This window comes from Microtus ochrogaster, unplaced genomic scaffold (assembly GCF_000317375.1).
Source record: "Microtus ochrogaster isolate Prairie Vole_2 unplaced genomic scaffold, MicOch1.0 UNK1, whole genome shotgun sequence".
NCBI classification, from domain to species: Eukaryota; Metazoa; Chordata; class Mammalia; order Rodentia; family Cricetidae; genus Microtus; species Microtus ochrogaster.
The window spans coordinates 10,870,519-10,887,237 of record NW_004949099.1 but is presented as its reverse complement, the minus strand read 5'-3'; the positions used below and the strand labels follow the sequence as shown (position 1 = coordinate 10,887,237).

At 39.5% G+C, this 16,719-nt stretch overlaps 1 protein-coding gene across 3 annotated transcripts in view; it reads right to left on the bottom strand.

The window, feature by feature from the left end:
• The window catches only part of Fam19a1 (family with sequence similarity 19 member A1, C-C motif chemokine like), a 535,663-nt gene that overhangs the window by 4,279 nt on the left and 514,665 nt on the right, over nucleotides 1-16,719 (bottom strand). For all 3 annotated transcript variants that reach the window (XM_026788273.1, XM_005364920.3, XM_026788274.1), the window contains one exon: nucleotides 3,882-4,006. In XM_026788273.1, the coding sequence (XP_026644074.1) occupies nucleotides 3,882-4,006 (125 nt within the window). The remainder of the gene's footprint in view (nucleotides 1-3,881; nucleotides 4,007-16,719) is intronic.

Here is a 16,719-nt window from a genome sequence, read left to right as displayed (position 1 = left end):
TCAGGTGCTTGGCTCAAGCCCGTCTGTACCCTTTACACTCTCTCTCTCTCTCTCTCTCTCTCTCTCTCTCTCTCTCTCTCTCTCTCTCTCTCTCTGTGTGTGTGTGTGTGTGTGTGTGTGTGTGTGTATATATACACATGTACATGGAGCTCACCAGAGGTTCATGTCTTCATCTAGGCCCCTGCACTGTGTTTTCTGAGACAGGGTCATTCATTTAACCCAGAGCTTATAGATTTGGCAAGAATAATTGGCCAGCAGGATATAAACATGTGTTATCACAGCTTTTAAAGTGGGCGTGGCAGTCTGGTTTTAGTTCTTTATACTTGCCCAGAAATTGTTTTAGCAATTGCACCATTTCCCTAGGCCTAGAGTTAGTATTTAAATTAACAGCTCGAAAGAAATGCTCACTTCCCTTAGAATTGTTATGTATGGGACCATTAAGGGTTTATTCTTATAGTTAAAAAAAATACCAATCAAAATTTCCACTCCCTCCCCTCCTCCCATTCCCTACACAATCCATCTCACCCCCATCCAATCCCAAGAGAGGGCAAGGCACCTTGTCCTGTGGATGGTCCAAGGCCCTCGCTACTTCATCTAGGCTGAGCAAGGTATACATCCGAAGAGAATAGGATCCCAAAAGCCAGTACATGCAGTAGAGATAAATCCCAGTGCCACTGCCAGTGGCCCCTCAGCCTGCCCCAACCATGCAACTGTTAACCACATTCAGAGGGACCAGTATGGTCCTATGCTTGTTCCTTCCCAGTCTAGCTGGAGTTGGTGAACTCCCATTAGTCCAGGTAGACTGTTTCAGTGGATGAACCCTCCATGGTCTTGACCTCTTTGCTCATATTCTTCAACTGGACCATGGAAGCTCAGTTCAGTGCTCCCTAAAGCTTGGTTCAGCCCCCTTACAGTTGTTTTGGAAAGGCAAGTTGCATTTTCAGGTTCCTGAGCTGCTCATAGGGACTAATGGTGAGGCTATCAACTGTGGTTCTTTCAAATTAGTGAACACATTGTCACTATCTAGAGAAACACAATTTCTCTGTGTTCAGTTTTCAAATAGTGTTTGAGAATTTATTGAGTGCTAAGAATAATAGTCAACTAAAAAGCAAGGCTTTTTTCCCCATTAAATACTTCTTCTTGTGTAGAGAGATGTGTTCAATTAACCTCAAGAAAAGAACATTTAAAACCCGTACCTGGAGATGGAGAGATGGCTCAGAAGTTAAGAGTATTGGCTGCATTTACAGAGAATCTGAGTTCTGTCCCCAGCACTCACATTGTGGTCTACAACCATCTGTAACTCCAGTTTCAGAGGACCTAATAACCTCTTCTGGCCTCCGTGGGCACCAGGCACACACGTGGTGCACAGAGATACATGCAGGCAAATTACTAATACACATACAAATAAATAAATCTAAATAAATTTAAACTACAAAAAAAAGAGAAAAGAAATGTTCACTTGTCATTTTAACAGTTAGGAGTTTAGAATATCTTTTACCTTTTTCATTTTTAAAATAGTGGGCAGTGTTCGTTTTAAACCAATCTTACATATAAGAAGAAAATGAGTAGGTTCTTTTATGTTTCTTATCTCTTAGATAACAATAAAAATTGAACTTGTAATGATTGAAGTCCCTCTGTGAATTAAACTACTTTAAAAATCAAATTGCTAGAGTCAGTATTTGAAATGGGTAGGCCTACACGTAATCTCATGGGAAAAATACACAGTAGTGTGTGAAAATTAGCATAGACCTTGTTTGGGGGATATCTTATCTAAGAGGTGGTGTTAGTCTGCTCTGAATGTGGGCTCCTGGATGAACGAATGTCTGGGCTCAATGGCTGTGTTTACTGCTTAAACGAGTCTTTTTTCCCAATCTGGGAGTTCTTAGGAATCTAGCAGAGAAAAGGTGAGAGTAATGTCTTCTCTCCGTGTTTATAAAGCATAGCCTTATTCAGTGTCCGCTTTGCCCACTCTGAAAGTAGCCTTGAGAATTCTTAGATGTGTGAGAACACATGCACCCTTAACTTTCAAAGCAATATCAGCCATGGTTTATTTCTCTTGTACCTTCATTTGCCTGGGTCAATCTCTGTGCACCAAGGGTGGAGCAAACAGCCACTACAACCTCAATTACAATGATCAGGTTCTGCGCAAGCCTCCTTCAAAGTGGAAAGTGTTTGTAGGTGCATTACAACATGCTGGATGGTTAAAATAGAGGTAGAATTTGGATAAATGCTGGACAGTGCTCAAAAAAGTATCACGAACTATTTCTGGATATTTTCATTTTTTAATTTGTTTCATTCTCATTTTTAGTACAAAGTCTATCTTCCAAAGAGTCTCTGAATTGGTATTCATAGAATTTTGTATACTTAAATACTGAAATAATTTGAGTTGGGTTAATTTTTATTAATGAGTTTTGGATTCTTAGCCAGTGTGAGAGCAATGGGGTGCCTTCCATAAAGGACATCAGTCATCAGTTGAAGAAGGACCGAGCCTTGGCGTGAGACACCTAAATGATTTGTTCTGACCAAATTTGATTGGACTCTAACTAAAATTCAGAGTAGCTTCAAGTGTTCTAGTTTGTCCAGGTATGTTTCAGAGAAAACATAACCAGAGCCAAAATTGGCCTCCTCCATCAACTAATTAAAACAATTTCTTTGAGTATAAACAACTCGAGCCAGCCTCATTTCTTGATGCTTCCTTATCTAAGTGTTTAATTGAAATGTGAGGAAAAAAAACCTGTGCTGAATTATTCAGAGACGCGAGGATTCATATTAATAAGCTGAGGTTGTTCAGAAATCCCTCTTGACCATAAGTCAAGGAATTATGGCCATTTCTTGGCCACTATCGTCCACAAGTGGACTATAGTGATAATCCTTTGTTTTGCATGTGAGAACTTGAATGTTTTATATAGCGTTATGTAACTTTATTACTGATTTCTGTACCACCTAGCTGTAAAGATCACTTTTACTAATTGACAGTAGGATATTGAAAAGAAGGATCATATGAAGGTCCATTATGTTGTAGCTAAAATTAAAAAATTGAATAATTTTTGTTAGAGTAAAGTTTATCACGTGGACTTCGAACTGGTAAAGATCAGTTTTAAATGACATGAAATGAAAGCACACGAACCCAGTTACAGGTACACACACACATACAGGCACACACAAACTCTCCAGGGCTGATATGCTGACCGTTGGGAATACATAGCATCGGATCACACCAGCTGTTAAATTATTTTCATGCATTTGTACTGCGAATAAATAATCTCTCTTAAGCATCCAGAACTCCACTCACCTTCCCCCCTTAGGTGTCTTACATTCCAGACACATTTCAGTCCCTACATGATCAATGGTTGGCCTAGCCACATCACCTCACCCTGGTATAGCAGTATAACACTGATTCTAAAGGATGAGGCAATGTTACCTACAGATTTCAAACATTTTAGGAAGCTCCTGGTTTAACCAGAGAAACAAGGAATAATTACTGATTTTACAAATCTCTTTGTATTTCTCTAAAATGTCGTTAAAATTCCTTTAAACATGATTGTACTTAAACACAGTCTTTTTCAGTATACCACCTGGATGAATGAAGCAAGCCATGTGCTTATCACTCTGAGCACTGTGGTGGAAGATACATTCCCCAAGTCACCACCCTACTGATGCCTCCTCCCTTGCTTTATTTGGGATTCTGTAACGTAAAGAACTACATCATGCAAGAAAGGTCAGGTTCTAACTTTCAATTCATTGATGGACACTGACACACCCAATCCAGAATATGTCCAGATAAAGGAAATGTCTCCTCCTGTCCCACTCAAAGCCCTTCAGACTGCTGCCAATGCAGGAGCAAAGCACACGGTACAATCTGAGACATGATGCGGACTTACTCTTGTGGTCTTGATTTTGTTGCCTGTGGCACACATCCATCCAGAATTGTCAGGGAGTGTCTTACATTCTTCTCCTTCTAGGCAGGGCTCCATCTCACACCACCATTTCCCAATCACTATGGAGGCTGCGGAAAAACAGGAAACAACTGCATTTGGTACTTTGCCTTACAACCCTGTTCTGATGCTGTATCCTTCTGCAGGTTTTAATATTCTCTGAAGCACAGTAGGTATACTGCCATCTTCTAAGACTGACTAGGAGAGACACATCAAGAAAACAGTTTAATACATTATAATGTCATCATCCTGTCCATATTCACCTCATATAGTTAAAAAAAAAGTGGGGAGTGAAACACTTTTGTGTCATTCTCTCGGTGACAAGGTCATGCTATGTAGCTCTTTCTGGCCTGAAGCTTGCTATATGGGAGACTTACTCTCAGAGTTTGAGGGATTTCGACTCACTACTTTTTGTAGATGAGGCACCTTGTGTTATTTCTTGCCAGTTAACGGAGCAAAGAGTTGAGTATTCTTTAGAATGACTAACGTATTCTTTCCAGAAAGGCCAGTTTATCCACCCAGTATTAGGTTTATCCATTAGCCTACGTCCTTTGAGAATTTCAAAGCCCTAGCAAAAGAAAAAAAAAAAAGCAAAACTGAAAGCGTAGAAGCAGAGCTGTAAAGTACAAATCAAGAGTAATGATAAAGACAAGCCTGTTCCTTTGCAGCCAAAGGTGCAGTTGGTATGGGCAGTGGTTTCCCTTTCATGTGTTTGAAAAGCTGTAGAAGAGCTATACAAGCCCAACCTCAGATGAAACTGTCTTTCGGGGGTTATATCAAGGATGGTCATATGAAGACACTGGCAATGAATACACATATGAATACACACATATATAACATTTTTTGATAATGATACTTAATAAAACAATGAGAAACAAATATCTGTTATGCTGTGGTTTTCACTGTGTTAGTTCCTCACAAATCCACCTGGGTTTGTTCCATTTGAAGAACTCGAAAGAAGAGCCTGGAGAGAGGGCTCAAGGGCTAAGGGCACTTTCTACTCTTGCAGAAAAACTGGGGTTCAGCTCCCAACATCCACACAGTGGCTCACACCCGGAATCTGTAACTCCAGCTCTAGGGGATGCAAGGTTCTCTTCTAGCTTCAAGGGCATCAGTCATGCACACAGTGCACATATATACAAACAGGTCAACACTCATATGCATGAAATAAAAATAAGTAAATCCCCCAAATAATAGCAACAATAAACACACATGCTTAAAATGTCAACTGGCAGCCATTTGTTTTTTGTTTGGCTGGTTATTCAAATTCTATACTGGGCCTCCAGCTACTCAGCCATCTCGCCTCCCATTCCCAAAGGGAATCAGCTACCATGATTTTAAATCATAGTGGTAAAGGAGCCAAGCAATACTTATGTCTCAGAAGATGAATAGTAAAATGCAGGGAAGTAGGAACACATTAAAATTCTCCATGCTTCCTGTGTTAACTATAGGGATTAGTTTTCTATGTTAAAAATATGTGGTATACACCCCCAAACAGCCACTTGAATTTCGACTTTCCTTCTTCCACACTTTTTAAATTAAAAGATTTATTTATTTATTTATTTTTATTTAGTGTGTGTGGATATTTTGCTTGTGTGTTTCTCTGTAACACCACATGCATGCAGTACACGAAGAGGGCCATAAGAGGGCATCAGATTCCCTGGAACTAGAGTTACAGATGGTTGTGAGTTGCCTGCGGGGGGTATAGGAAGCCAACCCAGTCCTCTGGAAGAGTAGCCAGTGCTCCTAACTGCTGAGTCATCTCTTCAACCCCATTTCACACTTCCTTTAGCTCATTTCCCTTAGATTTCAGTATTGCTTCGGCATTGCATTGAGTGAAAATCACTGGACAGGGTTATGTAGACAAAAATCATACCTGTTCCTTTATATCATGAATTTGAGAACATTTTTTGGGGGCGATTTTGTCACATTTGCATTTGGCCAATGCAAATATGATGCCTTCATCAGGCTTGCTAAGAAGGTGTCAGAGGTCAAAGTTCACTAAGCCTTCTATCCATGTACAGGACAGCCTGAGATGATGAGAGAGACAAAATTCTTCCCATGGTTCAGCCTTACGATGCGACTGTCTAGTTATTTCTCTCTAGTACCAGAACTCACTCTACAACAGGCATACAGAAGGGCAGGGGTTTTATGACATGTGTAAAAGGACTTATCCATGCTGATGAATAGGTGAGCGTATTAAATAAGACAGTCTAAATTTTCCGCAGCAAAGAAAACCGATGTCACGTTGGGAGGGAACAAAAAAATAAATGGTAAAACTTCAATAACATGGAAGAAAAGTAAGGATTTGCTGGTATTTATTGAAACCCTGTAACATGTGGTTCCCTTCAGCTGGTGTGTAGCCAGAAACAATTCATGCACACTTACCGCCAAAGCCAATGTTCTCTTGTAAAGCCTGCCCCATATTTCCATACCGTGGCCCTGAATTGAACAGATGCCATCTGATCTCCTCTCTGAGGGGAAGATGCTCTCCTAACAATTCTTTCACTGAGCATGTTGCCACATATTTTTCTTCTCACGGAGGCGTAGTGATAACCAACACGTGGCAATGGGTCAGCCTGTAGTATTTAAGCCTGCTTCTACAGCCCTGTGCTTCCTCCCTTCCCTCGGGCAGCTCTCTGCCCTCTCTGTGCTACCCTACTTTCCTACAAGCTACTACCAAAGCCGTTTCCCTTTCTCTTGGGCACTAATGTCTCCTAGGTAAATGTATAGACAGACAGAAGAGAGTTCCCAAACTCAAGAAGCACCTTTAAGTCAAAGCTTTAAAAAGCCACAGACTGCTGTGGGAAAGGCTCCACGTAAATGGAAATATCCCCAGATACATTTATGATAGCAAAATATTTGGACCATGGCGTTCTTTACAGAGTGAAGTCGCTGATCTGCCTTTCCTCTGTGAGTCTGGTTCATCATCCAGCATGGCCTTGTTTGATGGACCACCCCATCCATCATACGGGCATCTTCAGAAATACTTCTTCTCATCCTAGGTCAAACCGCAGTCCCTAATTCTGACTTTTTTTCCATAAACTTGTATTTCTTTAATATCTTTTATATGATTGACAGAGATCGTTTCAAACTACCCCCTTCCTTTGCTCAAATTGGAAGTTATTTTAAACCTTCAAACTTGGGAACAGTTAAACTCTGTTAAACTTCATAAAATGAGCTTTATCAGTGCAATTTAGCTGTTCTATGATATTTTTTTAAATGGAGATAAAATTAAAAGAAGAAAACCATGAATATAAAAATTTCTTTTTCCTGTTCAGCACGTATTTCTGAAATAATATAAAAATTGATGCGTGCATTTAGTAGTATTCTCCAAACTTTGGTTAGTTTCCTGAAATGTATTCAAATTTCATTTCTTAATTGTCCCTTAATTTTACATATGAATGAAACACACTATTTGGTTATTTTCTTTATTACATTTCTGTTCTCCCCATTCCTTCTCTTTAGACCCCTTTTTTGTCCAACATAGTCTACTTTTGTTCCTTGTACTAATATATGTATATATACACACATATATATTAAAAATATACATTTAAAATCTAGAGTCTACATCTGAATAATTCTTAATTGTCTCAAATTATAGTAGTTAGTAATACCTATAACTGTCATTTACTGAACGACAGTCATGTGTTTCTATATTGGAAATTCTATATTTTTTTTCATCTTGAGGATCTTTATTATGTAGCTCAGGTTGGCCCACACTTAATGATATGTCTGCTTCCACCCCTGAGGATTAGCATTGCAGTGGTGTGCCCCCCTCTTGAAAATGTATTATATCCTCCTCCCAGGGGTTAGTTTTTCCAGGTTTACAGAGGTAAGAGGGCCTCCTGGCCATCTTAAACACAATCCTTGCAGAGCTCACATTTTTATAGCTTTGTTTTCAGAATTCGGAGAACTTAAAACAATTATTGATTGCTGAGTGAATGAATTCTCCCTGCCATATTACTGCTGAAAATAATTTCATGTCAAACAAACACATACAGAAAATAAAAACCATTCAGTGTCTGATGAAATTAGTTTCAGCACGCTTGCTGCTTCTCAGGTCTGAGATGCGCTCTGTTCGGTTCCATTAGTTACAACATTGTAACAGAAATCCCCACCAGGGAACAATTTTGGAAGTGAGGGATGCTGTGTGGCAGATCTGTAACTGTGACAAGGGCTTTTTCATCCCTTAGAAAAACCGAGTTAATTAAACACCATCTACAAAAACGACTTCCTCTTTGCCGTAGTGATTACGAAAGGGGGCCTTTAAGGTCCCTTTTAACCCTGAGGTTCAGGGATTTGCTCTGCGAATGTGTCACGTGCAGGAAATATCTGATCTTCAGCCCCTTTAAAAAATGTTCATGTCTCCTGGAGAGATACTTAAAAAAATCACTAAAGCCCCTTTAATCATGAGTCCTGGATTTCTCCCGTATACCAGATCATATTGCTGCTGGGCCAAAAAGATACTGTAAGGAGAATCAAACCGCCTGTCAGTGAGACTCTAGATGGGCGGGCATCCTTGTTGGGTACTGCTTCTGTTTTCACTACTGCCGTGAATGAGAGGACGCAGTGAGATACTAATCGGAGCTAAGTTTAATAAATATAGCACAGAAGCTTCGTATTGAACAAGAGTAGAAATCCGTCTTTTATCATCTCAGCAAACAGAGGTTGACTCCCAGGCCAGGAACTGTTTGTCGTCACACTATTAGTATACCTAGAGTGATTAAGACCACGACAGAGGCCCGCCCTCCAGCTTCAGTCTAGATCTGGATTCTTGCCAGAGGCCCAGGCACTATTTGGCATGAATAAATGGGCACAGTGATCTTCTGCGAGCATTACCATACTGAAAGAACTGGCATTGGGCATGGGGTGAGAGGGTGGGGAGTGGAAACAGGAAAACTTTATTATACTCTGGAAGTTCTTCAGAGCAGGAAGCTAGGCTTCTGTTTGCTACTTTTGTTGAATAGGGTAAGTCACTGAAGATTTTAGAACCTAGATTCCACGAGCAAAAGTGAGATATGAGTGAAGGGTGCTTGAAGAAGATGAATTGGGCAGTGGTGTGTAAGACACGAAAAGACCAAGGAGGAGCCGATGTGTCTGTGAAGCTCACTACACTCAAGACAGACCTTAAAGGTTTTTGCTGTTGCCATTGTTTGGTTTTTCAAACTTTTGTATAAAAGACATTTTTTTTTTAATTTTTGAGATTATGATATAGTTACACTTCTACCTTCCCTTTCTCACTTTCAAACCCTCCCACATCCTCCTCCCCACTCTCCTTCAAATTCATGACTTATCTATGGAGAAACCCTGTCTTGAAAAAAAAAAGAAAAGAAAAAATTCACTACTTTTTTTTGCTAGTTGTTATTGCCTGCATATGTATAGTCCTAAATATTTCCTGTCTAGTATGCATAATATTAATTAAATTAATATTAATTAATGTTTGTTTTCGGGACAGACCATTTGGCACTGGACAACCAATTGGTGTGCCATTGCCTGGGGAGACCACCTGGCCTGCTCCCAGATTTCCTCAGTTGTCTGTAGTTCTTTGTGTTGGCTTGTGGTCTCCTGGGCTTTTCCCGTCTACTTTAGCATGTCCATTGGTGCTGTCTTTGTTCAGCTCCTGTTTGCACATCGGTTTTGTGAGACTTTATGGGTGTTGCTTCTGGTGTTACCAGGAGCCAAGATCTCACACCAAGTCCTTGATTCTCTGATCCTGGCAAATCTTTCTGTACCCTGTTCTGCAATGTTCCCCAAACCTTAGGCATGGAAGAGTTTATAGATATATCCATTTTGACTGGGTTTCCCAACTCTGCATCCTGTTTGGTTGTGGATTTCTGTGGTGGTCTCTGTCTGACAGAGCCTTCTTGTGTTTTTTAGGCTAGCCTTTAAGTTGCTGCCTCCCTACCTCAGCCTTTCAAGTATCCCTAAAGCAGGCACTGCCATTACGCCTAATTAACAGAAAGGCTTGATTTGGGGTTCCTGCAGTAGAACACCTAAGAAGTGCAGAGCTGGTAGCAGCGTCAGAAGCACTGGAGGAAAGAATGTGGCCACTAACTCCAACACCTAAGTTGTCCCTCTCACGGCAGTGGACAGTGGAATAATGTACCCACCTGTTAGTACTACGTGCCAAACCTCAGAAACAGATAATTTGATATATATGTTTTCAGGGCTAACCATTTGGTATTACACACAGAAACAACATTATATGGTTTGGGCAGGCTGCATTTACTTATGTAGGAACAATACAATGTGTGTGTGTTTGTACATGTGTGTGTGTGTGTGTGTGTGTGTATGTGTGTGTGTGCATGTGTGTGTGAAAATGAGACTATATTTTATAAGAAAGTACGGTGTTATATGGGAGGGCTTGGATGGTGGAGAGAAATGAAAAAATGATGTAATTATATTATAATCTTTAAAAAAACAGGAGAAATCTTACATTTCCTTATTTGAGGGGTAGTAATATCTGACTGTAAGTTATCAACTTGCAAATGAATGGATATAATCTGAAACAGAAAGAGAAAACAGAAATGCCTGAAACAGTGGTTGTGAGGATTACATGGCGAAAAGCGTGTGAAGCACAAGGCATTTAGTAAACACTCCATACATTCTGGCTGTCATTTCCACTGGTGTCATCATTTTTTTTCTCAGAATAAACTCACTCTAGGCAGAACAGCAGTTCGTCACAAGCTAGAGAGTACACCATTGTTCTTCAATGCTATACCAAAGTCCCAGCTTGTTTTTATGGTTTAGGAGAGTCTGAGCATAAATAAGTGGTTGAATATATGATCACGTTCATGTTCCTAGAAGATTATAAGCACATCAATCAAGACGGGTTTCCACCCTCATTTTTATCCAGCCTGTCAGCAATGGAAGAGATGGTGTCAGCTCCATAGGGGTGGGACGGCTCTCCAGCCTCTTTTTTTTTTTTTTTTTTTTTTTTTTTTGCAGTTGTGGGAACACAGTTGCAGTAGTTTTTTTCCCAAGGGATGTAATAATTCTGTGTCATTGTCGTTATCAAAGCAAATAGAAAATCAAAGCATTGAATGCCCATCCCTGCAATTTATCCAGACACCCTCTTCTTATGATCAGACATTTAAGGAAGTGGTCTAGCCTGAGGCATTATGCATTTTCAAGCTCCATGGCACATGCTGAATGACATGCCCATGATTCTGGGTCTCAAGTTCCTGTCTTAACTCCACCACTCATTGGTGACATGAATATCAACATGGCTTGGCTCAAGACTCAGGTTCCTCACTTACAAAAACCACACTGGTTATTGTGAATTTCACATGACATAACAGATTTAGCGTAACTCATAATAAAGGTTGTATTTGCCGCATGGTAGTTATTCTTTATACGTGTGTTCATTATGTACTGTGCATGAATTTACCCATGAGTTAATGCTTGATTTTCAGTGGAAGTTTGTATAAGTTCTAATACACATACATTAATAATATAGTATAACATTTAAACATTTTAACACATACGCTATATAACACATATATTAATATTACACATTCCATAACATCCATGGAATGAATAGGCATGGATAGGTTTGACTATCATTAATTCTTTCTACAATTGTTTTCTAGTACTTTCCAGACATTTCCAGAGGTAATTTTCTTTCATAAAGGTGTTGGTGAAAGGGGGGGGGATGTAAAATAAGTAGGAAAAAACCACCAAGATTGGTAGAATGTCTCTGGGTGCTATTGCTCCTTGAAAGCATTTGGAGAAAAGTATTATATCTATGCATTCAAAAGTTATGTGTTGACTTTTATTGTATACATAAAACAAAGACCCCACCTTTCAGCCACTGCTAGCTTCTTACAGGAGAGACATGGATACTATCGAGAGCCAAACTGTGCTGCCTAAAGGCACAATATACCCTTCAAGGATATGAGAAGTGGGTCTAATTCAGATAAGGAGGGTGGGAATGGCAAGAGGATTTCCCACTGATGAAATTATTTCATCATTAAGAAACTTTCATAGTAGAACACACAGGCATATTTTTTTTTTATAAGAGAGAGGGGCAGCTTTGCATCGGTGATAAGGTGGAAGGAAACCACCAAGTCCTTTCTTGTCATCACTGGTCTCCTGAGCTATCTTACCACCTGCTGGGGCACATGTCCTGCTTTATAAAGAATGATCTGTTCTGGTGACAGAAACTTCCAGCGTGTGCTACTCAAGGGAGAACCCCAAGCTCTTGTCACCAGCAAGCTTTTCCTTCTTTAGCTGGACACTGACACTTGAGTCCTGGCTCACTCTGCAATTTCGCTCAGGATATCTCTAACTGTGGGTCCAGTAAAGATCCTAACACTCTGTCCAGCTTTCTTTGAGAAGTTAGTTTAGCTAAATGTACTTTCACACCAGTGTAGGTTCAATTATCTTTTTTGTGTGTGTATGTGCATGTGTTTACATGTGTATGAGCATACATGTGTGTGCTGTCCTGTGGAAGTCAGAGGTTGACACTGGGTGTCTTCCTTCATCTTTTTCCACTTCGTTTACCGAGGCAAGGTCCCTCTCTCTGAACTTGTGGCTCACTGATTTCATTAGCCGAGCAAGCCAGATGGCTCTGGGCATCACCCATTTCTGCCTCCAGAGTTCTAGGATTACAGCTGGGCTGTCCGTATGGCATTTATGTGGATACTAGAGGTTCAAGCTTTGTTCCTCATGCTGTACAGCAAGTGTATTAGCCACTGAGCCATCTCCACAGTCCCCCGTATATGATTTTAATCAGTTATAAGAGGAACAGAAGGATTTGTGACTCTTAAGTAAGTTCCATATTGCTTATATCCCGAATCTCTTAATTTAACATTTCACAGTTAAGACAGTAAACAGAAGTTGTTTGCTTTGCTGAGGCATAAATGTTTCCAAAAGTTCTTCCATTGTCCACAAAAACGTACTTGGAATTCTTCTCCTTTGATTCTGTAGCCATTATTTAACCATTTTCTAGCATTCTGAACATAGAGATAAATGTCAATAGAGAGGAACATTGCCCATAATCGTGTGTGGTGGAGGCATACTGTTCCATTTGACTATGTTTTCTTACAACTTCAGAAATGTCTCCTTGGAGGACTACATTGGTATACAAGTATTTTTTTTTCAATCTGAAAAGAATATTTTGCAAAAGTATTAGGCTCTCTAATATGGTTTTTGCTAGAATTGCTACAGATTTACTATAATCAAATAATGTCGGTTAAGTACGCTTTCTTCTTTTCATATGCAAAGTAATCACTTTTATGGTTATTGATATATTAAAATATCACTTTTGCTTTACTTCACTTTGCAACTGATCTGGAATACTAAATCATGCCCGGAAAATTCCTGGCATCAAGTTCATTTGCAAAGCCAGCACTCACAGCGTTGGCAGTAATGGGAAAGTGGCACACTGATTGTAAGGTCTTTCATTTTAATCTCACTCCCACTAGAGAAGATTGATATAAATAAAATTTAAATAGAAAACACATTTCAGATGCCAGCAGTGAAAAAGACTTTGTCAGTCTAATGAAAAGGTATCAATTTTCCCCACTTTATTCAATAAATTGTAAGTCATTTTCTAAATGGATTAGATTAAAGGGAAGTTCAGACTCCCAGGGAGATGCTCCTGACACCGACAAGACTTTAGACAAGGGAGAAAGAACAGGGCACACAAACCTCTCAGGCCACTTCAAATCTATAAAAATTGATAGCAACGAGGGCAGCTGTGTCTCTAACCCTGAGCTCACCTACTGCCTGCGCAGCCAAATCCTGGAGAATTGAACAAGACACACAGTTTCTCTGATTTCATTACGATGTCATGGGTGGGTGAGTGAATTCCAGCTGAAGATGGAAGTTGAATCAAAGCAGGCTGGTCTCAGTGTCGTACTCGTCTTTCTCATAGACACTTGTAAATTCATTAATTGAGGTGTTTTTACAAAATAAGACAGCAATATGCTTTAGCACTGCTCTGGTCCTGCTGTCTCTGGGGAGACCAATGCCTTTGGGTTTGTGGTAATGGATTTAACTTCAAAATAAATAATTTGACTTTCATGTGAGAATGAAATGCTTAACCTGGGATCATAGAGCAGTGACACCTAATTCAATTTGCCTGAAATTTCAACATAATTCTTTTATTACTTATTTCTGCCATTTTCAATAAGTTCCCATCATCTCCTCAGAATCAAACATCTTCTGCCATCAATCTCTTGAGAAGCAGAAAACAACAAATGATGATTTCATTACCTCTACACAATTTGATTCAACTAGCACAAATATTTATTTTTAATAATCTGTTTTATTTGTTTAAAATGATCTTATGTGCATGTATGTCTGTGCACTATGTGCTTGGTAGTGGGCAGAAGAAGGTGACAAGAGTCCCTGGGACTGGAGTTAACAGATGGTTGTGAGTTGTCATGAAGGTGTTGGGACTGGAACTAGAGTCCTTTGGAAAAGCAGCCAGTGCTCAAGTATAAGTTAGTTAAGTTGAAAGGCAGGCATGATGTTTTATCAGAGTTCCACAATAAAGCCTAGAAATTAGAATGGCATCTCCAAATTTAAGGGCAAATACCCAGGGAGGCAGGAGAGCTGCAGGGCTTCTATTTTTTTGCCTTTTAAATTTAATTTACTAACAACAGTAATTTTGTAATGCTTATAGATTTCTGCCTTACTCTGAAAAATCACTATCTTCTTATATCATATGACATAAATTTTCCATTTTAGATGATGAAAATGTCCAAAATCTTCTCCACCATCTGTGCTCACTTCTTCACAAAGTAACTTCAAGAAGTGGTCTGTTTCATCAGTGCTTCTAGTTGACTTTTATCATGTGACTTGCTGGGTCAATAACAAATATTACATGGGAAGAGGATTAAAGTGATTGGGCTATCAAAGGGGCACATGAGCATAGAGTAGATAGCCCAGGTTTGGCCCTCCTAGATGATCACAACCATCAGATGTGTAGCTGAAAATGGAGTATATTACAGCCTGAGATGGACTACGTAGTCAGAAGATACACTTCTAAAATGAGCATGTTTAACTAAACATAAAAAACCAAGTCAAGCAAAGAATAATAAAAAGAGTGTGGGGTTATATAGCAAAACTATGAAGATGGTATGGTATAAAAGGGACAAATTTGTAAAGAATTGCTATAGAAATGTCAAGAATCCTCTATGCAAATCTCAAAGAAGGGTCCTGACAAGCTATAATTTGATTTTCTTGGTGCATTTTGGAGGGGTCAGGGCTTGTATCAAGCTAAGGAAGAAGCCCGTGTAAATTTAAGTCTTTAAAAGGAAAATAAAACAAACCCCCAATATTTTTTATTGATCTTTATTGAGCTCTACCTTTTTCTCTGCTCCTCTCCCTGCTTTTCCCCTCCCCTTCAGCCCTCTCCCATGGTCTCCATGCTCCAAATTTACTCAGGATATCTTGTCTTTTTCTACTTCCCATGTAGATTATTAGATCCATGTATGTCTCTCTTAGGGTCCTTATTGTTGTCTAGGTTCTTTGAGATTGTGATTTGTAGGCTGGTCTTCTTTGCTTTACTCAAAAATCTTAACAACCACAAATAGCATGAAACTGGGATGGTGAACACACATTAGGTCATGATCAGGAGTGTTATTTGGATAGGCTATTTTCTTTCCATCCAGTGCTGACATTACAGTTACAGAATTTTGTCTCTGAAGGCACTGGTGCAGAAATTAATCAACTTCATCCTCTATTTAACATTTTACACATACTCTGGAAGCAATCCCAAGCATATTATTTGGGTTATTAACAACAACACCCCTACAAACAACACCCAAACCAAAAACTAAAACAAAACACCTAAGGAAAACTAACTGACCTGAGAAGGAAAGGGACAAATGAGGTGACGTGTGTGTGCGATCAAAATCCATTGCATAAATGTTTGAAAAATCTCACAATGAAACACCTTATGATGTGTAATTAACATATGTTGGTGAAAAACTTTAAAGACTGAAGCAGCTTATGACAGGGCATGTTGTAATGGTACCCCAATCACTGGCCGGTCCCTTTACTGGCACATGAGGCTGTTCTTGATTTGAAATCATGGTGGTTCTAAGAAATTACAAAACAAATTTGACTCAAAGGTCAAAAATTTGCAACTTGTGCACTAAATCCATCTGAAGAGTCCGCTTTTCTTTCTAACACAGTGGTTTTTAATAGATGAATTTAATGGCCAATGTTGAGCTTGTACACTAAGTTTCAAATTTCATGTTCTGAATAAAATGAAGAAATTGTGCCACCCACTGAAGTGGCAAGTTCATGATACCAAGTAGTGTTTTTTTATGCTGTCTACTTTGCTAGTTGTTGCTCCTTTGTTACAGCCTCGATACTCACATTGTACACACACACACACACACACACACACACACACACACACACACACACACTACAAGTTATGCCGTAACACCCACATCCCGGTTTAAATGCTGTCTCTTAAACACCATTCCAACTGACTAGAATCAAAAACATCTTTTCAGACTAGCAACTATGAATGGCATCGTGTTCCCCAGACCCTTGCCATTCGTCTGCTTTTCTTCACACATTTTCTCACTGCTTGCATGGATTTCTGGTCATTGACTTCTGCCCTCAAGTGAGATCTTTCTTTTCAGTGATGATGTAGGAAGGGAAAAGAGTTGGAGGTGAGCAAGTGAGATGGAAGAATATTGGCAGACATCACAGGAGATCTATCTGTCTTCACTTTCCACAGCTAGTGCTTTAGATTTCTAGACAAATCTACTAATACCTATGAAAACTTTCAGACTTCTAGTTAGCAGACTTG